Raw genomic sequence first — 23,628 nt, 5'->3', positions numbered from 1 at the left:
AAAAAGTTATATGGACCACTTTATGCAGCCTTTATGAGCTTTTTGGAGCTTCAAAAGTTTGGTACCCATTCACTTGCATTGTAAGGAACTTAAGAACTGAAATATTCTTCTAAAAATCTGTGTTTGTGTTCTGCTGAAGAAAGAAAGTCATACACATCTGGGATGGCATGAGGGTGAGTAAATGAAAGAATTTTCATTTTGTGTGAACTATCCCTTTAACAATACTTTCTTTCAGAATAATGTTTCTTTGACAAAAGACAGGACACATGTAGCACAGAGGTAGAGGCACACAAGGAAGTAAAAAATAAACACAGCACAATACATTTTAAATAGTCATCCCTTTATTTAGAGTGCCACACCACTCAGGTTATTGTCATGGGAAAAGTGAGGTCCAATCAAGAAGCAAACACACAGCTTACAGAAGTTTCCATTTTCCTGTCCTGGCCACAATATAGATGCTTTACCCTCACAGATTTCCTCCTTTTAAATTAACTTGGTGTTAAAAATCATTACAGAGTTAAAAATAGAAGCCCTGCAAAAATGTTATTCTTTATGGTCAAGTATCTTTTTGTCTTTTTCCATTTTTTTTTTTTTTTTCACATTTTATTTTTATAAAATGGTTGATATTTGATGCCACCAGATGGCACCAGACTGGGTGATCGCTCTTCAGCCTTACAGTTTCACTCTGCAGAAAAATAACAGGCATGAATTACCATTTATCCTATTACTTCAATGATACTACACAAAACCATGTTGTTCTGTGGACCAAAATAACCCAAACAAACCCCACTAGATTAAGGGAATTTCTAAAGATTTGGAAAACTGAAATCGTTGTAATTTTAAAACTAACAAAGAAGTACAGTAACTTTTTTAAAAATCCTGTTTTGACTTGTTTTGTAAAATAACATATCTAATATATGCTGTTTAAATTGGATGTACAACTAAATAATACTGTTAATATTGATTTTTTATTTAAAACCTGTCAAGTTTAATATGAAACCACTACAAAATTGTGTGGTTATTATGACACACAGCAATAATGCCTTAATAGCAATGATGACAATAATAATAATAATAGTTACTCATCATGATGTTGCGGCAGCAGTCACAGTGCTGACTCCCACTTTCTGTGTGGCATCTTTCTTGGCTTGATGAGCCTGAAGCACTGCGACAGCCTCCTCCACCTAAGAGAAAAATAAAATGATCAGTCATGCAACTGTCTAAACATTTTTAACCACAGAGATACATGGCTCTAACTCTACTAATTAACACAAATTTAATTAGATCTACTTCTAAACCACCATTTTCAGAAATACATGAACAGAGCTGCAGTTAAGTGCCAGTCTTTGCACAGCATAAAACACAATACATATACATATAAATGGGAATAATTGCAAGCTTTTTACAATGCAAAGCCTACTCAATAGGCTTATAGGCTTTGCATTGTTAAAGGCTCGTGATTATTCCCATTATTGCAGACAACAGATGTTATGTTACAATGTCTGTAACTGGAGGTGTTTTTCACAGTTATCACCTTGGAGCGCAGAGACTCATGGGACTCCAGCATGTGCAGCAGCTCAGAATTATCGATCTCGAGTAGCATTCCTGTAATCTTCCCAGCTAGACTGGGGTGCATCGCCTGGATGAGAGGGAACAACCGCTCACCTGAAATTAAACACAACAGGGAAACAGGACAGACAAACCGTATAGATAAAGGAAAGAGTTGAATAAGCAAGCCTCTATTTTCCACAAGACAAGTAATTAAACATTTAGATACAGGAATGTTTAGAAAGGTTGAACATGCTTAAAGCCTCCTTATCTCACCAAGCATCTGTTTCTGTTCCTGAGGTGGGGCAGCAGCTAACATGGAGGCAGTTAGGGGCTCTTGACCTTGAACATGAACTGCAGGCTGAGCCTAAGGAAGAGAATAAAATACAACTTCACAAACAAGGATTTTATTTTGAATTACATAAATTTTTCAAAGCTATATTTTAAAGGAATAGTTCACCCAAAAATGAATACTCTCTTCATTTACTCAACCTCACGCCATCTCAAATTTTATGGACATCCACAGAGACTGTGGGAGATTTATAGTGAATAGGGATTAAACCACTCATACTCATACTCATACTCATACTCATCTCACACATTCTTCAAAATATCTTTGTTTATGTTCTGCAGATGAAAGAAAGTCATTCGAGTTTCATATGGGTGAGTAAATGAAGAGAGTATTTTAATTTTTGGGTGAACTGTTCCTTTAATTTTTATTTTCGACTCTAACATTCATTCTAACCCAACCCTGAAAAAAACATAAACTAGTCCTAACCTTTAACTAAACCTAATATCTAACCCAATCCTTTTAAACCTTTGTTTTCAGTTTAATAACATCATCGTTTTCCATAGTATGCAGTTAATGAGGGCGGCTTACCCTAACACTGCATAGCACCTAGTATCCTTGACTTAGTCTACAACATTATGCTTCTCCAGATCATATAAAAGCAGCCATTTCATTTGATTTACAATATTTCCATACTGACTACAGTCCACAATCTCTGAAACAGTACAAATGGCAAGCTAGTATTAGCTTTGTATTCACAATCATTTTGGCAGACACAAATGAAAAGTTTAGGCAGTTGTAGTAAACCACCTGAGAATCAAACATGACTGCTGTGTGCATTTTCCATTTGCCTCTTTGATTTGTAACTAGAAGCACCAAATAAACATACCAACATTTTTTTTCAAGAGCAAATAGTTTCCCTAAAAATGTTTGTACACATGTGTGGACAGCGGGACTGAGCTGTGACATTTTGAATGAAACTAAGCTATAGAAAATCTGTTTCCAGGAGTGTTGGTTATTGATGTTTTTGAGACGTTACAACCATTACATCAGAAATTTCCATAATGAATTCTGATTCAAAGTAATGCCCTGCATCATCCAATAATTGCCAACAATGTTCAAATAAAATTGTTGTTTTGTTGGCATTTCTCCCAAAGACAAAAACCGTTGTGGTCGCGCCATGTTGTTTTGTCACATGACTCCGTGCTTCGAAAGATTAACCCTTCACTGACAGCACAGAGTCTCCTAAACGGAGATCAGCTGGTTTAAATCAATGTAAATTATGCGTTGCTTATAGCGAAGCCAAAATACATCCGTCCATGCATGTGGATGCAGGGTTACACGAGGTAATAGGTGATTTGATTCTGTTCAAATTGAAATTACAGCTAAAATGGTGTCCACCTTAATCTGTGTTACTTTCCAAACTGGGATCACAGAGTCCTTATTTTTAGTGGAATACTAAATATTCATATATATTACCTGTTGCAGAGTAATGGGCTGCACTACTTGAGGCTGGGTATTTCGTATGGTGGCGGCGTACTTGTATGGGGGCATGGCACGTGGGGTCGGCACCCCCATGGCAGGGCGGGGACCCATTGGTTGGCCGGTGCCTCCTAGCAGCAGGAAGAGTAAAAAAGTGTTAAAGATATGACCAGTACAGAATGAACCCCAAACAAACATACATTCACAAAAACGTTATATTTAATGTGTAGTTGTAATTACACAATAATTAGTTTAACTTAACTGATAGATAATATATATAGATTATAATTATGTCTCAGAGCAGCATACCATTGTCATTGAACACCAAATACACAACAAACATAACATAAGATCTGAAGCCCCCAAATTATTCCTGATCCTAATCTTTATGACAGTTTTAACCAGTTAATTCTGCTCATCCTAAAGATCAAATCTACTAAAAATTCTCATGATTCTAGTCAGATTTAATCTAAGTCTGGAAAACTGGCCTGAGATCTTATAATAGGGTATCATCACATCATTATAGTGTGGGTTTTCTCACCCACTCTCTGTGCACCTGTGGGGATTCCACGTATGCCTTGCATGGAAGCACTGGGTGCCAGGTGGCGGATGTTGGTGCGGGGCCCTGCCTGGCGCAAGGAGCTTGGCATGCCCTGGAAACCTCCCTGACCTCTGCCCCCCTGCTGCTGCCAGCGAGGGTTTGGACGCATCTGGTTTGGTGCATAGTATGTTGTTCTGTTCTGAGCCTGTGATGCATTTAAAAGAAGCTAGAGTTAATCACATAAATGAACATTTTCCTATTTTTAAGCATCCTTTTATGTCAGGAGAGGTGTATTCTCAAAGGAATATTTCACCCAAAAATTAAAATTCATTCATTCAATTCAATCATTATTTATTCATCCTCATAATGTTTTATTGCATGAAACACAAAAGGTACAATGTGAAGAATAGACTGGCTACTCTTTTCCTTTTAATGAAAGTGAATGAGGACTGAGGCTCCAAAATTTTCATTAAATTTGTCCAACGTACAAATAAGGTACTATGTTCCAAGTCTTCTGAAACTATACAATAGTGACTGTATGAGGAACAGAACAAATATAAGTCATTATGAAAGGGATCATTTACAGTCAGCTGGTTGTTATCGCAAAATAAACCCTGACAGGGTGATCAGTATGTTGTATCACCATAAAGGGGTTTATTTTGCAATAACAACCAGCTTTATTACATAGCTACTAACCAACTTAATAAATAAATTACATCAAATATTTATTTGCATTTAAATTATGTAATTATGTGACAAGAAAGAAATCGCTGAACAGCTGAATTCCACCTCTAGTTTGCATCAGAGTTCTGTTGGTGTTTATTTTGAAATGTCTGACTGCTCATTCTCCAGCTTATTACAAGACTACTGCCCAAATAAATAAATAAATGGACATGAAACATTGATATGAGATTAAATAATTGTATTCACTTACTTGTATATATCACAGAGTGATACGAAAAGTAGGAAAGATGATTTGCAATACCCAGATGAATGGTCTGATATGCGATATGATGTGCGATTGTTACTCGAGGGAGTCACGTGATGCCATGCGAGGATCAAATGTGTAAACGGCGAGCTCTCTGCACCTTTCTAGTTTTAATACTTTTAATGATATAAACCGGTGATATCCGATACACTCTGTTCCATAACTGTTCTAGGAGGAAGATATATCAAATAATTAAAAATCCTCTGGCTCTGGAGACAATAAAAAACACTTACGTGCTCAAGCTGACACCCTTGAACAGCAGGACGCAAGTCTGAGAGTCGACTTAGTCGGGGAGGTGCGGGAAATTCAGCAAGAGATGACTGACGAAGGTTGTTGCTGACTTGGAGGATCTTGCTGTGATATGTCGAGCGATCACTGCCATGGAGGTGAAGTTCACTGATGTGGTTACAAGAGTGGGAAATGTCAAGAAACGGATCGAGTCATCAGAGAGGGAATTTCGAGTCCCTGAGGGAGTAGAGGGACAGGATACGGTGAAGTTCCTGGATGGGCTCCTTCTGAATCTGCTCGACATAGCAGGCCATAAGCTGGAATTTGAGCAAGCTCACAGGGTTCTTGCTCAGTGATCCACTGAGGGAGACAGGCCCTGATCAATTCTGGCCACATTTCTGAGATCATCCGATAAAGATCTTGTGTTACGCAAGGCGAAGAGTAAAGGAAGGCTTTCTTGGAAGAACCACAGCGTTTTCTTGTTCCCAGACTTTGCGAATTTGACAAGAGAGAAATGTGATCGATTCAAGGAATGCAAGAAACTTTTACATCAACGGAAGGTCGCTTTTGCACTGATATTCCCAGCCAAATTGAGAATACATGCAAAGGATGCCCATATAACATTCACATGCCCACAGCAAGTGATGTCCTTCATAAAGTCAATGGAGTACGTCATCTTGTTGCACTCACGTTGTAGCCGAGTGGACCGGCTCACTGAACATTCACTTGACTGTTTGAGGAATCTGCACGCTCTTTTTTGCTGGTTCTGCCTAGCGGCTGGAGTTTGTTTTGTAGAGTAACACACCTTCAGGAAATTTTTATGGATAAATTTACACACTCTTAGTGCTTATTCTGCCTATTGGCTGGATATACATTATCTTTTGCTCTGTAATTCTGTCCCACAAAATTTTTATAGAAACACCAGACTTGAGCAATCTGAAGGCAAGGTTGTTGCGGGGGTTCTCGTAGGTGTACATGGTCTGTGAGTTTGGAGGGATGGACACCAGTTGTCGCTATCATGCACAGGGTTAATGCGCACCTTTTTCTTTTTCTGTTTGTTTTGTTCTAGGGGTGTTCGGGTTTTGATTGTTGCACTAATGTTGGAATATGGTCTTTATAATCTTGTTTTTGACAAAATCTATTTTATCTTATATGTCAAAATGTCAAACATTGATATGAGTGGATTGTCTCTATCCACGTGGAATGTGAATGTGTTGGAGCACCTGGTATCTTCCTGAAAAATTTGGGAAGATATGGGGTGGGCATGTTTTTATTATGCTGGCTTGAGTAACAGCAGGAGAGTCATTACACTGATAAGTAAACATCTAAAATTCAAATTTCAAACAGACTAAAGATAAATTAGGAAGAATCGTTATGGTTTTAGCTGAAATTCAGGGATTTTCAGGGATCAAATTCTTATTTTGGCTAATATTTATGCACCTAATGTTGATGATCAGGGCTTTTTTATAGATCTTGAAGGGATGTTGCAAGTTGCTGGCCCCCCTCATGATATAATATTGGGAGGAGACTTTAATCTTTTGATGGACTCAGTCCTTGATCATAGTGAAGCAAAAGTGTGCAAGCCCCTTAGAGCAACACAGATGCTTCACAAAATGTATAATAAAGCTTGGTCTTACAGATATTTGGAGACTTTTTAACCCATCTGGGAGGGACTATAAATAATTTTCATCAGTTCATAAGATTGACTCTAGAAATAATTTTTTTTCTAAGTCCTTCATTTCTCATTGCTCAATTGGACACATTTTAGTCTCAGATCACACCCTGGTGTGTTTAAAAGGGTTGCAACATATGGAGAAAAAGAAATCATATTGTTGGCACTTTAATATATTCCTTTTGCAAAATCCTGAATACCAACAAATGCTAAAGGCTGAAATCAGTGTCTATATGGAGACCACCAGGCCCTCTGTATCCTCTGTGGCCATGGCTTCGGAGGCACTTAAGGTGGTTCTTAAGGGCCAGATCATACAGTATGCCTAATTCACCCAAAAATCCAAAGCACAAGAACTTGTGGAATTAGAAGGGAATATTAAAAGTGCAGAGGCAGAGCTGAAGCGCCGAATGTCATCTGATGGCCTCAGGGAATTGATCCGATTGAAATACAGATACTATTTTGTCGTTTAAGGTGGAGTTTTGGCTATTCAGGGCAAGACAATCATACTTTGAGTTGGGGGACAAAGAAGGAAAACCTCTGGCTAGATATATAAAACAGAGAGATTCTTTCTCTACCATTCACTCAGTGAAATCTGCTGTTGGTGAAATATTTACCTCGGCCATTGATATTAATAATGCTTTTAAAAAATTCTGTCTTGACCTCTATAGTTCCATGTCTTCTTCTACTGATGAGGATATTAGAAACTATGTGAAACCATTATAGAACTTCCTAAACTGACGAACGAGCAAAATAATTATCTTGAATCTGAGATAAACTTGGAGGAGCTTTGCAAGGTAATTAAGGCCTTGCCTACAGGCAAGGAAATTTACCAAAATTGACCTTTTGTGATCCACAGAAAAAAGAAAGTCATGCAGGTATGGAACGATGAGTAAAGAACATTTCCTTTAAATTGTATGTTAATCTGCTCTTTTGTCTATAAGTACAGTCTGTATATTTGTTGAGGCATACACAACACTCAACTTACCTGTGGCACAGCTGGCATGAAGTATCCGCTGGCAGGCTGGAACTGGTTGATGATGGCATTTGCAGGCATGGCCCTCATGCCAGCGATACGCTGCATGTACTGGTTGGTCAAATGAGCTTTTCTTTCCTCTTTACGCTGTGCCAGAGCCACGTACAATGGTTTGGAGCCCACAATACGCCCGTTCATCTCTGTCACTGCCTTTGTGGCCTCCTCAGGTGAGGAGAAACAAACAAAGCCAAAACCTTTGGACCTACCGTCCTCCAGCATCACCTACAGCAAGATATATATTGTGTAAGATTACAGGCCTGTCTGCACTGTTCACCTGCCTCATGCACAACACATCTGAATTATCTCATATAAAAAGAATCCTGCATGATTTTAGCAAATTCCTTCTGGATGCAGAAGATGATATAATTTCTGTTTACAGTTTTGGTGGGGTTTCTTAGAACATGAAAGTGTTTCAACAGAAATAGACTGTAAACACATTGTCTTTGACCCACCTTGGCACTGGTGATGGAGCCGAAAGGAGAGAACTCTTTACGAAGTTTTTCATCGTCAATGGTGTCGTCGAGATTCTTGATATATAAGTTGACACCCTGTAAACAGAAATACACACACATATTGACAAAAGCAGCTTAGTTTTAAAAACATACAAGCACACACACAAAAACCCTGCATTCCAAATTAGATTAATTAGCCTCGTATGGCACTTGGAGGAGAGAGCAATAATGCCCAGTGTTGGGTAAATAAAAAAAAAATACACTACAAATGAACTACTTCTCTAAAATTATAATCTGATTAATTTATTTATAACCTAATTGAAAAAGTAACCACATTTCTAATTACATTACTTTGAAGTTACTTTCTTAAACATTTGCCACAAAAAAAGAATTCCCGCTCAACAATTTCAAAATAGTGTCTATTTTTCCTTGTTCATTTTTGCACACCCTTCAGCTGTCACAGAAATGCAAACAGATGTACATAAGAATTCACATTATAATTGTTTTACACATAAATCGTATATTTTTTAGAAATATTTGTAACCCAAGGAATGTACTTAAAAGTAATTACTTTAATTGAAAGTCAGTAACTGTAATCTAATTACAAGAATTAAAAATGTATTGCATTACACTACTTTTTGTGCCTACAAGTAATTAGATTACAGTAACTATTTATTTTGTAATCTCATTACACCTAACACTGATAATAGCTGCCATGTTGAAGGGTCATTCCAAACCGAAGTGCTCATAAATAGCTGCTTCGAAGCGCCCTTTGAAACAAACGTTTCTTTAGGGTTCAACTGATGGACACTTCGCTGCCAAAACTGGAACATATACAGTACATTTGTTACTGCATCATTTTTATATTAAAATAAATAAAACAAATAAACTTAAAGTTTTATTTATTTAGAGTCTTAAAGTTTTTTGGGCAGAAATTTAGCATTTTGCATTCTGAAATTAGTTAGTAGTAAGGCAAAAATCAAGTATAACGATTACTGATAAGGTGAAAGTGATGTTCATTAGCATCAGCCTTGTGCAATGGTAACAGCGGCTCCTTTGGCTCGGATAGATGATGTTGAAGTGTGTTCCAAATAACCAATATTTTTGAGCCCTACATCCATCAACCCTCTGAAGCTCTCACTCTGGAGGGTGAACACTTTGAAGGGATTAGGGCATAAGGATGAGCCCTTCGGAATGGAACACAACCAAAGACACCACACTCCAATTCATGTACCTGGTATCTGCTGATTCTTTCCTGTTTGAGTTGTTCAAACTTCCTCTTAAGTTCTGCTTGTCTCTCCATCTTTTTCTGAGCTCGGGCTACAAACACTGTCTTACCGTTCAGCTCTGTGCCATTCATCTCCTCCACAGCCTGAGACAAAAATCCCATCAAAATTCATTAATCTTTCTTTTTCTACACCCATCTGTCAGACCATCCATTTAAACATCAATCCATCCAACCATCCGGGCTGTCCATGATATCCAGGGGTCAAATTAGGGCAGAACGGCCCAGAATGGCAATGTGTTCGTCACATTCTGTTTCCTGCAGGCAGGCTCCAATTCCAATTCAGTCTCCAATTAGCGAGTGTGCTCACTCAAAAACACCTTTACATTTCTTTAAAGTTAACTACAGAAGCATTATGTTTCCATCTAGTCTGTTTGGGAACCTAGTCCGCTATATTCGCCTTGAACAGCACAGTTTTAACATAGTGCTCGCACACACGCTCCACTGCCCACATCTGTTCCCTTAGATCACACATTAATGTGCAACCAGTGCTCCAAGTAGGAAGACATGTGTGGTGGCAGCAGTTCTCCCTCCTCAAAAATCCCAATTTAACCCCTGATAATATAGCCAGAGTATCGCCCATTACACTTTCGACAAACAATTACAGTACAGGGCTCATTAGGCTTTTAAAGACATTCTGCCACTTACTGATTAGCTGATTTTCATTCTTCATTGTGATTACCATTAATTCAAACAATTGCGACTTAAAGGGGTAATTCACCCAACATTTTTAATTCTGTCATCATTTGCTCACCTTCACCCACCAACACAAAATTAACACATTAGCCATAGTAATAGGCTCAGTCACCATTCACTTTCATTGCATCTTTTTTTTTTTCAGTCAATAAAAATTAAGGGTGACTGAGCCTTACATTCAGCCTAACATTTCTTTTGTTTTCCACAAAAGAAAGAAAGTAATTTGAATTTGGAAGAATTTTTGTGTGAACTATCCCTTTAACGTTACCCCTTCAGACATCTACTACCAAAGATTTCTGACATTCTGAAGCTCTCTGGCTTTAAAGTACCTTGTTTGCATCCTCGTGCTTCTCGTAGCTTACAAATCCAAATCCGCGAGATTTCCCTGTTGGGTCAGTCATGACCTTCACACTCAGTGTTTTACCTGCAGGAATAAAAAAAATATGGACAACTTCGTCAAATGCGCTAGAGAAGGGTTGTTATGAATGGCTTAAAGCAGTGGGCAACAGGGAAAAAACAATGCTAAATCTGAACAATAAAATGCAGTTACGAACTCTATACAGAGTAGAACCTGCAAACAATGATAAACAGATTCTCAATCAGTAGGCGACCACCACTACACACCCTTTATTCTCTCAAACCCACCATATTTATCAAAAAGCTCCTTCAGTCTCTCATTATCCATGTCTTCTCCAAAGTTCTTGATGTAAACATTGGTGAACTCTTTGGCTTTGGCTCCCATTTCTGCTTCTCTCTCCTTCCTGGACTTGAAACGCCCCACAAACCTAAAAAAAGCAGAGGAAACAAAGACAAGGCCAACGTAACTTTAATCTGAATGTAATCAGAAATGCAATACGGACTCAGACTAACAGCTGTAGGATAACTGCAGACACAAAACAGCTGCAGCAGAGATGAAGAGAGAAGAGATTTATAAACACAAACAGATATGGTAGAAGGCTGCTGGATTGTATGATAGACTTGAGAGGGCATTTTGTAATTTTTGTTGTTAAGTTCTAAAAAAATATATTATATTACAGACAAAATATCCAACTTACATTTTGTCAGACAAACTATTTTAAAAGTTGATAGAACTCTATTAAGAAAATGTTTGGCAGACGCTTTATCCAAAGCGACTTACAGTGCATTTATTACAGGGACAATCCCCCTGGAGTTAAGTGCCTTGCTCAAGGACACAATGGTGGTGGCTGTGGGGATCAAACCAGAGACCTTCTGATTAACAGTTATGTGCTTTAGCCCACTACGCCACCACCCTAATTATGAGGTTGTAAAAATCAATAAGGTCAACTTTTATGCTATTCAGTGGGATCAACGTAAAAATTTAAACAGTGAGAACATTTGAGAAGTTTGGTATTGAAGTTAAAACTTACAGGCTTTTGAGCATGCTTAGTTTGATACCTGAGAAAGCCGTTTGTGGCAGAGTAATTATTCTTCAGTAGTCATGAACATATGTTAAAGTCTTTAAAAGGTGCTAAAAGATTCATGGGTCAGAAATGTGGGAACTTTGTTCGGCTATGAACTTCATATTGTTGCATCTGCTACTGAGCTTGTCAATTGAAGAAGCAATTATTCTGGAGGCAATACCCACAATGCCTTGTGCTTGAATATTTTTTATGTGTGTTTGGTCAAAGCATGGTGGCATATGAGGACAACTAATTGTTGTTTAGAATTAATATATTTGCTTTATTTAGTGTTTTTAATGATGTCTTGCTGTAAAAAGTGTGCATCTGTGTGTGTGTTTTTTTCACTCTTATTTCTGAGTTTTCTTTACTTAATTTAACTAATTTGACAGATTGAGAACTTAAAAAACCTTGAAGCTAGTAGGGTTAATTTTTTAAGTTCTCTCAACTTCAGATGTTTTTTTTTTACTTTGAACCTTAGACACTCATGAACTAGTCCACCTATTTAGGAGAACAATGCATGAACTATATGCACTGGCAACAATATTTGTGTGATGTGTGAGTTTCTTCTGTGGTATTATGGTCCTATATTCTCTTCTACTCTACTCTCTCTACTATATATGAAAAATAAGAATAACTGTCTTTTAAATTCACGTTTAAGTTCTTTGGTGAATGTGTCTTTCTCATACAGAGTATCAGCATAGCTGTCTGCAGCTCAATTAAGAATAAAAACAGCAGATCAATTTTATGACTTTTTAAACAATAAAACCTTTGCTAATAGGCTTATTCTCATGCCACTTGTATAAAAGCAGCAATAACTTACACATCTATCTATCTATATCTATTTATATACCTATCTACAGTATATTTTCTGCATATAGTGAATATATACTGTGTGTATATTTATATACATACTGTACAATGATGAGCCAAAACATTATGACCACTCACTGGTGAAGCGAATAACATTGATCACCTCTCAACAAGGCCACATGTCAAGGTTGGGGTAGATTAGATGGTAAGCGAACAAGTCAACGTGTTGAATGCAAGAGAAATGGGCAGGAGTAGACCTGAGCACATTTCACCAGGGCCAAATTGTTATGGCCAGACTACTGGGTCAGAACATCTTTGAAACGGCAAGGCTTGTGAGGTGCTCCGGGTCAGCAGTGGTGAGCACATACCAACAGTGGTCCGCGGAGGGACAAACATGTTGAAAGCGCCTGCAATGGGCACGCAAGTGTTGGAAGTGGACCTTGGAGCAGTGGAAGAAGGTCACCTGGTTTGATGAGTCCCGTTTTCTTTTAAAGGACTTAAAGGATCTGCTGCTAATGTCTAGGTGCCATATACCATAACACAGGACATCTTAATGCATCTTGCAGAGTGCATGCCTTGGTGGGTCAGTGCTGTTTTAGCGACACGTGGAGGACCACCAACATATTAGGCAGGTGGTCATTATATTTTGGCTCGTATATACACATACAGCTCTGGAAAAAATTATGAGACCACTCCAAATATTCAGTTTCTCTGTATTTACTATTTATACGTATATGTCTGAGTAAAATAAAAATATTTGTTTTACTCTATAAACTACTGACAACGTTTCTCCCAAATTCCAAATAAAAATATTGTCATCTAGAGCATTTATTTGCAGAAAATGACAACTGGTCAAAATAACAAAAAAGATGCAGTGTTTTCAGACCTCGAATAATGCAAAGAAAACAATTTAATATTAATTTTTAAACAACACAATACCACCAGTCTTTCACATTGTTGTTACGTTATTTTATGCCACTCCTGGCTCATAAATTCAAGCAGGAAATCAACAGAAACTTGAATGGAATGGCTGCCATACACGTAGAGATGCTGATTTAAGAAACATTTGGAGCGGTCTCTTAATTTTTTCCAGAGCTGTATATATACAGTATATGTATGGTACATTTTAAAACATGCCACACAGATGACTGCTCCGAAAACAACAGACTTCAGCTCTACATAACAACAGTGACTGACAAAACTATATAGTGTCCTGGTAAACCAGTGCTTATCCTTCCTGTCACTTGACTGCTCAGACACTTACACTTTGCGGTCGTTCAGCAGCATGCCGTTCATCTTCTCGATGGCGCGGTCGGCTGCGTCCTGAGTCTCGAAATGTACGAAGGCGTAGCCCTTAGATCCATTCTCATCACACACCACCTGATAATCGGATATGGAGTTATACTGCATCAATAGATATCTTTGTCTTTCCTTATACATCTGTTCTAACAAAGCTCCTCTGTTCTGAAACATGTTTTTATAAAATTATTTTGTGTGATTTCTTGCTTGAATACAGCAATTAAGGAAGAAGCTTAACAAGCCCTGTCAAGTGTAAACACGATGGCGCCATCAAAACAATGCTCTGTTCATTTAGGTGGTCCCATTTACTTAACCAATGGTGTGAATTTTGGGCGGGACTACCTGTTTGAAACTATTTGAAACTCTTTGTTGTCCCTGATGTCATCGAAATTACACACTTACTTCACCTGTAAGCTAAAAGTAGCTTGCTGTATATTCAAAGAGTAATATAACTTCACCATATTAAAATAACTTCGCCATTTTAATTTATTTCAGAATGCCCTATAAAAATAGTCTTATCCATTGTGATCCACAAACATTGATTTCATAGAACATAAATAAAAAAGCAACTAATTTAATGTATCAGTTATCTATCTTTAATTTTAAAAAATGTCTCCTTACCTTGCAGGAAAGGATGTTCCCAAAAGCAGAGAATGTGTCATACAGGGCCTTGTTGTCGATGGACTTGTCCAGATTTTTGATAAAGACATTTCCGACTCCAGATTTCCTGAGTGACGGATCTCTCTGTGACCACATGATTCTGATTGGCTTTCCTTTGACCACATCGAAGTTCATAGTGTCCAAAGCTCTCTCCGCTGGAACCACAAACGCAGACATGTTATAACTCTGCTATACTGTTCTCTGCTCTTCTGTTTGACTGCTTAAACTACAAACAAATATTAGACTAGTCTTCACATTCACAATGCTGTAAATGCTTATTATTGATTAAGAATCTGTTTGTTTAGTGGCCATGTTAAGGTCTGTGCTCAAATATATTAAACAGCACAAAGAACAATCTCAAACAAGCTTGAAGCTTGTTAGCTGATAACTAATAAATAAATAAAACCAGGAAACTGTAATCTAACAAATCACAGTATTGTTAAGCACACTGCCCGGACAGTGACTGGCCATCTATTGTAATGCATTATTTCTGTACCTCATAGTCCCCCACACACTACGCACTAAAAATATCTGGTGAACAAAATGGAGCAGCCTCATCTGTGCTGCCATCAGCAGTTTGCAGTGTGATTGTATTGAACATGAAGCTAGGGCCAGTGGAATCACCCAAAGAGAGAGAGAGAGACCATTACAAAAATCTTTATACAATATACACAACAAGTTGCCTGGGCTTTAGAAGTACAATCTTAGTTGTTATTACTTTAAAAAATAATAATAACAATTATGTGCATGTATATATATATATATATATATATATATATATATATATATATATATATATATAACTTGTGTTCTATGAGGACTGATTGGACCAACACACACCCTAATAGACAGAATTAAAGTTGAAGACCTCACTTCTTCATGTAGACAATTGGAGTAACAAGCCATCAATAACTATAAGCCTGATATATAGGAGTACGGTTTCTCCAACACACCTCACAGAAAAACAGGCACAGGGCAGGCAGTCTCATTGGCTCTATATTTAGCTGTGTTGGGTCCTTCGAGCAATGTGCTGGCAGGCCAGGCAGCATGTGTGCAGGGCTCTGTGTCCATTGATGGGGCTGAGACACTGTAATGTGTGTGCCTGAAGCTTACCAGTGCAGGCAACTGTTTACAAATGCAGCTGTTAAATGCTAAAGACCAAACTACGCTGCTCTAGCAAACTAGAACCTTTGCCATCAGTGTGGCTAAAGGCCTGTAGCTTTAGAAAATGTTTATGTGTACTTCAATAGTATGTTGCTATACTGTGCAAAAAAAAAAAAAAAAAACATGTTTAATTACAATCTAAACAAATTTCATGTTCCTCCCTTTACTTTTTTACCAACACCTTTTGCTGCATATATGCAAACATGTTGACTATCAGTTGCTGATATGAGTTTGTAAATGGAGATGAGAGAGTTCAACTCTGACCTTTTAACCTTTGTGCTGTAAAAGAAGAGGGCAGAAGCAGGCAAGAGATGTTTATGAAGCATATAGCACAGGATTGTTCAGAGCAGTGCATACACAATTTCTCTGTTGCCAAATTTTACTATATCATGTTTAAAGCTATGAGGATGTTTCAGCACACTGGCCTTTCAGGTTCTTAGAAGAAAGTCTAATATAAGTACCAGCAGTTGTAAGCATTCTCAACATATTTCATCAGGAGCTTCTTTTAACAGTGTTGTGGTGGGTGCAGCTACAGTAGGGCTTCAGACCTCACATGGCTCTTTTAAACCAGGCTGTGGTGGCTATGATTATATGTAGACAGTAGTGCTGGTGTTCCCTCAGTGACACAATAATCATGCATTAAACCACAGTTACTGAATAAATACAATATATATATATGTGTGTGTACACACACACACACACACACACACACACACACACACACACACACCAATCAGCCACAACATTAAAACCATTTAATAAAACTTTGCACTTTCCTTAAAAGTGCATTGCAAAACAGTGCCCTTAACTTATAAGGTAGCACAAAATGGTTTAAAAGGACAGAAAATTCCAATTTAACACTAATTCTTTTTATCTCATTTGGATTGTTAGAAACATGAAGGTGCTTCACAATAGCTTATCCCCTTCTGACACTTTAAATAGCATAAATAGGTCATGCTAGGTTACAAAATGTGGGTTAACACACACACACTAATACACACACACCGGCACAATTCACCTAGATATACATCTACTGTATGTCTGATGTCAAGGTTTATGGTAAATGCAGGCCACTTTGACAAAGTGGATCAAACAGCACATTCAATTCTGGACTAATTCTTTATTCTGATTATAGACTATACTACTATTGAGACTATTTGATATTATTGAGTGTTGATCTTTTACAAATTGTCACCACTTTCTTTCAATTTAAAACTCTTTAGAGGGAACATCACTATTTTCTCAGTGTGGTCAGTAAACCCTATCTTCATAATAGCCAATATTAGGAGAATAATACAGTCTTTGTATGTGTACCACTGGACAACATATGGCAACAGCACAAATGAGAGAGAGATTGTACACAGATTAAACGCGTGACACATTATTCCCGTTACTCTGACAGCTCTCTGTCAGCACATTTAAAGTCACACACAAGAGCGGAGTACAGGGGGGCTACCCGTCGTGTCTTACCGTCCGCAGGCTGCTGGAAGTTGACGTAGGCATAGCCCAGCGAGCGCCGGGTGATCATGTCCCGACACACGCGAATGGACAGCACCGGGCCGGCCGGACTGAATTTCTCATACAGCATAGCCTCCGTGATATCAGGGTGCAGGTCGCCCACATAGAGAGAAGCCATCGGATAACTCCCCGCGGTGGCTGCGTTCATGTCTCGGATTCGTTCTAGCCTTTGAGCTCAGGGTTTGTCTGGGAAATAACTAGTGCTGAAATGACTGCGTAAACAGTGTCTTAAAATTAGTGGGAGAAATCAATCGAGTCTCTTTATCCGCTATGAAAACTTTTTCGATACTCTTAAAAATAAATAAATGATCACGACAGGAATGACCAGGCGTCCAGACGCGTATCTTGAGAGAGGATTTTGCTTCAGAAAACTTCTGGATATTTCGTGACCTTGTTTTTTCACAAAATAATTGTAATAATAACAATAATTAAAGTTAATAATAAAAAAAAAAAATTAAAAAAAAACTTCTGAAAAAAAGAAAATTTGGTTTAAAGGTAGTTATTTTTTTAGATTTTCGGTATTTTGTATTTTTTATAATTTTTTTCTTTTTTTTTTTAAAGGTACGAAATAAGAGTGAGTTGTACACTCACGGTGTGGTGGCAGGGGAAAGAGGGTACGTTGGGAAACGCAGGGGGACTTTATAGCTGGAGCGGAGGAAATAGCAGCCAGGGTCACACTCGGGATAACAGAAAAAACATGCGCTCCGAGCATGCGGTGTACAAGACAGCATATTCACGCACCGAGTCAAACATCCTAACTCACATACAACAGCGACATCTGGGTGCTCCAGTAGGGGCTGTGTCTCCACAGCACATCGTTTTCTAGCAAACACATTTCAAATAAACAAGTTGCAAGTTCACCCAAAATTGACGTTTTCTCATCATTTACTCACCCTCATGCCATCCCAGATGAGTATGACTTTCTTCTGCTGAACATATTTTAGAAGAATATCTAAGCTCTGCAGGTCTATACAATGCAAGTGAACAGTGACTAGACATTTCATGCTCCAAAAACCACATAAAGCCAGCATAAAAGTATACCGTAAGACTCCAGTGGTTGAATCCATATCTTCAGAAATGATACGATAGGTGTGGGTGAGAAAATGTTCAATATTTAAACCCTTTTTCACAGTTCACAAAATGGACTTAAATATGGATCTGTTTCTCACCCAACGTGTTTGCATCACTTCAGAAAACAGATTTACCACTGGAAACTTAAGGTTTACTTTTATGCTGCTTGTATGCGATTTGTGGTGCTTCCAAGGTCTGGCCACCATTCACCTGCATTAAAAGGACCTACAGAGCTGAAATTTTCTTTAAAAATCCTTGTTTGTTTTTAGCAGAATTAAGTCATTAATATCTGGGATGGCATGAAAGTGAGTAAATGATGAGAGAATTTTAATTTTGGGGTGAACTATCCCTTTAAATAAACTTATGGAAATGGCCTGCACGCTTATTCTGGTTTCAATACAAGTTAAGCTAAATTGACAGCCTTTGTGGCATAATGTTGATTACCACAAATCATTTTGACTTAAATGTTACAGATATTTACAATGGAAGTGAATGGGGCCAGTGTGTGTACTAGTACGGTTTAAAAGGTAGAAATGTGAAGCTTATGATTTTATAAAAGCCCTTACAAAACACTATTAATTCTTCTGTTAAAACTTGTTAATTGAGCATTAAAGTTTGTTTAAATTGTGTTTTTTTTATGGTCATTATTATTATTTATTGATCACCATTATGTCATCACAGCAACGAAGTTGTCAAATTGGATGTAACGTTACACAGAAAAGGTTTGCAAGTTGTATCACACTAAAATAGTGTTAACATCCATACGTTTATGTCTTGTAATTATACTTTTGAAACCCTATTTTAACATTTATGGATGACCCCATTCACTTCCATTGTAAGTGCCTCAATGTAACCAACATAAGATTTATGCTTAAGACAGGTCGAAATATATTTTTGTGGTAAGAAACATGACACAAATGTGGTCAACCCTAGACAACTAGGGTGATTCTCTTGAAACCGGTCATATTTTACTCCAAAATCAAAAAGACAGACAGTTTGCATGTTTCATATAAAACATGCATATTATGTCTTAAGGTTTCACAGATAAGCACATTTTACCCAAATCTCATAACCGTAATGTGGCAAAGAGTTGGCCATTATGACAATTAGCACAATGTCCAAAAAAAAAAAAAAAAAAAAAAAGTGGCATTGTTTCGAAAACCTTTTGCAACAGCATTTATTTTCTTCCAGAATTGCATAAATTTTGGCTGACCACTCTGTAAAGTCAATACAGCACATCCCAATGACCTTCAATAAGGTTAAGGTCAGGACTCGGTGGTGGCAAATTCATGTGTGAAAATGACTCCCCTGAACCACTAACAATGAGCCCAATGAATTTTGGCATTGCCATCCAGGAATATGCCCGTGCAATCAGGGGAGAATTTTTATATCACAAAAGACCTTAACTCATTTGCACCTGGTTGAGTTAGTTGAATTTGAAAAATTGTGATTGCCATGTTGCCTTCAAGATTGAGATTCAAGGTCATAGGCATCCATTTATACAAAGCCATGACCGTACATGCCGGTGACCTTTTAGCGGAAGTTATTTCAAGCTCTAGCCAGTTGAAGCAGTTTTGACTACTCACACATCCGGAACCCTTTTTTGGTACAATATAAAATGTTTTTTAAAATGTCAGGAGCAATCCAATTAGATCCATTAGCTTATTGTCAGATTATACATTCATCAGATGTTGTTCCACTGAAGAACCAACCGAACACCCATCTCACCCATCCAAAAAAAACAAAAAACACATTAAAACAAAAGGATCACTTTAACCACATTTATTTATATCCCAAACAAAAAATGTCTGCTCCAAATTTAGCAGTTATTAATAATGCCACATTTAGTGGAAAACCCACTTTACTTTCACTAGAACTCATGGGCGTGCATGGGCTCTCCCAAGAATGTAAAAGCAGGTCACCGCTCAATCCACAGACCTCTGGAGTCAAATTTTGAAAAAAAAAAAAATAAAACATACAAATTAGTATTAGCATTGATGCACAAGTATGAAAACTTCAACACTACTCCACTCACCTCAGTCCATCGAACAGTGATGAAACAAGACCTTTGATTTTAGAAGCATTCTCCATTTTCTCATCCTTTTGTCTCTTCTCACCATCCTGCTCAAGGTCAGGTGTCCCAATGCGCCATTTGTTCATACGGGGCATCTTCTGTTCTTCATAGCTGAGAGAACTGGAACCATCTGCAGCGGTTTTCAGACTTAGTTTAGAAGAGAGAAATGGCTCTGATGATTTGGCTCCTTTAAAGACAATCTCAGCCTGTCTGAAAACTACTTCTCCCTCATCCTCCGTGCTCTCAATGACCTTTTCTGTAGGCGTTACTTCATCTGAAGAGAAGTCTGAACTCTGGGAAAAATTCAGAGCAGGCTGCTCTAGCTGAACCTTTTCTTGGTTCAGAAGTTGCTTCTCATCCAAGTGGGCAACATCTGCATGGCCATGCCTGCTCAACCAGTATTTTGCACCATCATTACCTTCATCCACAGCAAACTCCTGGTGTGGACCATCAACAGGCTTGTCTCTTGCATTTTGCCATTCTGGGTTCTGCCTTCTGAAGGGGTCATCACTTTGAAGGGCGATATCAACAACTGCTGGATTTTCTGCGTGACCGAATCCGACGTCAATCACTGGGTTTAACTGAAGCTCTATAAGCTCTTTTAGCCACATTGATAAAGCACCTCCCAGCCCCTGGCTGATGACCATCACACCCCCTCCAAAGCCAGGCTGAACAGGCAAGGGAGAGACACTGCTCATGTTTTCCACTGAGCTTTTGGAGAATGAGGTACCTGCCATGATCCATCCATTAGCAAACACATCTTTGGATGTAGGGCTGGACTTAGAAGTGCGGTTTTCCAACAGAACCAGTGGTGTAGCCTGTGGCTCAGATTGTTGGTCTTTAATTATCAGCAGGCCAGTGCTTACTAATAGTCCATTTTTAGAGAAAAAGTGTAAAAGTTAATTTCATTGCAAAACATGAGTTTGAACACCACACTACCTGAAAATGAACAAAATACACACCAATGTCGTGATGCTGACTAAGCAGGTCTACACGCTCCGACAAGCTCCTACAACTTGTTCCACAACACTTGCACACTGAGGTCTTGCCACCCAGGTCAACCCATCTGAAAAGTTGATATAAAAGTTTAAATCTTACAACTCAAGAAGTCCACCCAAAAATGAAAAACTCAGTCATTGACTCACTCATGGTGTTCCAAACCCATTATGATTTTCTTCCATGGAAAAAGGGTGATGTTAGGCAAGTTACTTAGTCACCAGCCACATTCATTGCATCTTTCAACACAATGAAAGTAAATGGTGACAGGCGGTCATTCTGCCCAAATACCATCTTTTTTGTTCCATGGATGAAGACATTCAGGTTTAGATCATGAGGTGATTGTGTAAATAGTTGGTATGTATGCAATATGTTGGCAGCAAAATCAAACTGGATTGTTGTAGCATTTTATAGCAAGCAAACGTCAAGTTATCAAGACCCATTTCAAATTAGACATTTACCTGGATTTGAGCTTGTTATAGTTGCAGAATTTAGTGTTTGAGGTCAGACCCAAATCAGAAAGAGAGACTGTGCAGTGAAGATAAACCTAAACAAGACAACTCAATTAGATTAGTAAACAGGATAAGACAAAAGGTGTGTGTATAACTGGTACATATCATCAAAAAAGGTCCAACTCGAAGGCATCCTGGGGATGAGCACCCACCTTTGAAGACTTTAAACTGGAGGTGCGAAGAACCAAATTGACTACGTCACTCCGTCGATACACAAACTTCACCAAAGATTCTTTGGAGGCCACACATCTGGCATAAAAGAAAAATTAAAAGCTAAATTAATTCAGTGAAACAACTCCACAGATAGTCATGTTCATGGAGGTCAGCTACCCTTTGTTAATAATAAGGGCAACTTCTGGCTTGTCAGCTGGGTCTGGAGAGGAGGAAGCATGGCAGGACTGGACATAAAGTTGTTGACCAGGGCCTGGTGATGCAGACACCTGCAGATACAACTGCTCTCCTTTGTGGAACACATTAGTATTTGCCAGATCCCTCCAAGATGCTAAAAACAATAAATTAAGCAATAAGACACAATTTAGGTCTAGTTTACGGTGTAAAAGAAGAATATTTTTAATAAAAGAAAAACCATACAGGTCATGATCCTTATCGAAAAGTCACCGCTTCTCTCCAGTTGACCCTGTACTTCATATGGCATTGGGAACACAGATCCAAACATGGATTCAAGTTCACCCAAAGTAGGAGGTTGGAGGATTTCGTTAATATAATACCCATCTTCTGTGATGACAGGAAAATCAGACACATGTATAACTGCTGGTGAGTATGATGTAAAGAGCATGTTCAAATCATTTTCATTAGATATAACAGGCTCAGCCAAAGCCACAATAGTGCAACAGAGAACAAAAAACCCTGACATCCCCATCTTGGGAAGTAATACCAGCATACAAAACATTTACACAACCACTCTTCTAGCCTATAGACTTCCAAAAGATTTGTTGTGTGAGGATGTTTGCTGTGCAGGTTTATACATTAAATTGAGTCAGGTGATCAGGTGCAGGCATTTAAGTTGATTTAATCAACTCAACGTGAGACTCATTGAATGACATCAATGCATAATTACCACAAAAATGTATTTGGACTTGCCCCTTGCTCCTTTCTTAAATAAAAATAAGAAAAGAAAAAATCTGAGTTCTAGTAAGGCACTTAAAATGTAAGTGAGTGGGGCCAATCCGTAAATGTTAAAATACTCACTATTTCAAAAGTATAGCCACAATAAGACGTAAGCAATATGTGTTTTAACATGATTTTAGTGACATACAATCACTTAATAACATTCTCTGTGTAAAGTTATAGACAATTTTACAAATTTCTTGCCATGACTAACGTAAACAAACCATACAATGAATGTCAAAACTTAACTACAGCTCAAATAATACAGATGTTTTAAATTAAGCGCTTTTGTAAAATTATAAGCTTCATATTTTTGCCTTTAACCCCACAGAAAATTGGTAAAATGCCTGACTGTAACCTCGAGTTTTATTATTATTATTATTATTATTTATTTTAACGGACGAGACAAAATAAATATATGTGGTAATCAACATTATGCCACAAATGCTGTCGGATGAGTTTAACTTGTATTGAACCCGGAATATACCTTTAAACAGATTAAAGGTTTTTGTTTGGGTGGAAATGTAAATCAAATGTTTGAATAATAAATTTGCAAAGACCAATCACAATCGAGTATAGCCTACAAATATAATAATGGCGTCGTATCAATGAGTAAGATTTTGAATGTCTAACATCAAACTTTGATGTTAAGTTAAAAAAAATACCTTGAACAATAGAAAAGTTAATTTCAATCGCCTTGCAACTTGTGAGCACCGCAAAGGGGCTGTTCACATCGAACGTGTACGCTAAAAAAATAGATA

At 37.9% G+C, this 23,628-nt stretch overlaps 2 protein-coding genes across 3 annotated transcripts; both read right to left on the bottom strand.

Annotated features, from left to right (window-relative positions):
* Positions 1–323: 323 nt before the first annotated feature.
* LOC127657172 (polyadenylate-binding protein 4-like) lies at positions 324–17,693 on the bottom strand. Of its 2 annotated transcripts, none has more exons than XM_052145846.1 (14): positions 17,039–17,693; positions 14,366–14,559; positions 13,710–13,825; positions 10,860–10,999; positions 10,544–10,638; positions 9,468–9,605; positions 8,234–8,329; positions 7,734–8,003; positions 3,861–4,065; positions 3,317–3,450; positions 1,825–1,915; positions 1,535–1,665; positions 1,083–1,184; positions 324–685 (listed from the first exon to the last, which is right to left on the bottom strand). In XM_052145846.1, exons 1-13 carry the CDS (start codon positions 17,232–17,234, stop codon positions 1,086–1,088), a joined length of 1,905 nt encoding a protein of 634 aa, XP_052001806.1. In that variant the 5' UTR covers positions 17,235–17,693; the 3' UTR covers positions 324–685; positions 1,083–1,085. The 2 variants fall into 2 exon arrangements, with proteins under 2 accessions (XP_052001806.1, XP_052001807.1); XM_052145847.1 differs by having other exon boundaries at positions 3,876–4,065.
* Positions 17,694–20,188: 2,495 nt separating this feature from the next.
* LOC127656755 (uncharacterized) lies at positions 20,189–22,619 on the bottom strand. Its single transcript, XM_052145226.1, has 6 exons — positions 22,331–22,619; positions 22,070–22,241; positions 21,892–21,988; positions 21,689–21,774; positions 21,194–21,297; positions 20,189–21,096 (listed from the first exon to the last, which is right to left on the bottom strand). The coding sequence occupies exons 1-6, from the start codon at positions 22,617–22,619 to the stop codon at positions 20,189–20,191; spliced, it is 1,656 nt and encodes a 551-aa protein (XP_052001186.1).
* Between the last annotated feature and the right edge of the window lie 1,009 nt (positions 22,620–23,628).

The sequence above is a fragment of the Xyrauchen texanus genome, chromosome 16 (assembly GCF_025860055.1).
Source record: "Xyrauchen texanus isolate HMW12.3.18 chromosome 16, RBS_HiC_50CHRs, whole genome shotgun sequence".
Taxonomy (NCBI): domain Eukaryota; kingdom Metazoa; phylum Chordata; class Actinopteri; order Cypriniformes; family Catostomidae; genus Xyrauchen; species Xyrauchen texanus.
This window is presented reverse-complemented; position numbering and strand designations above follow the sequence as displayed.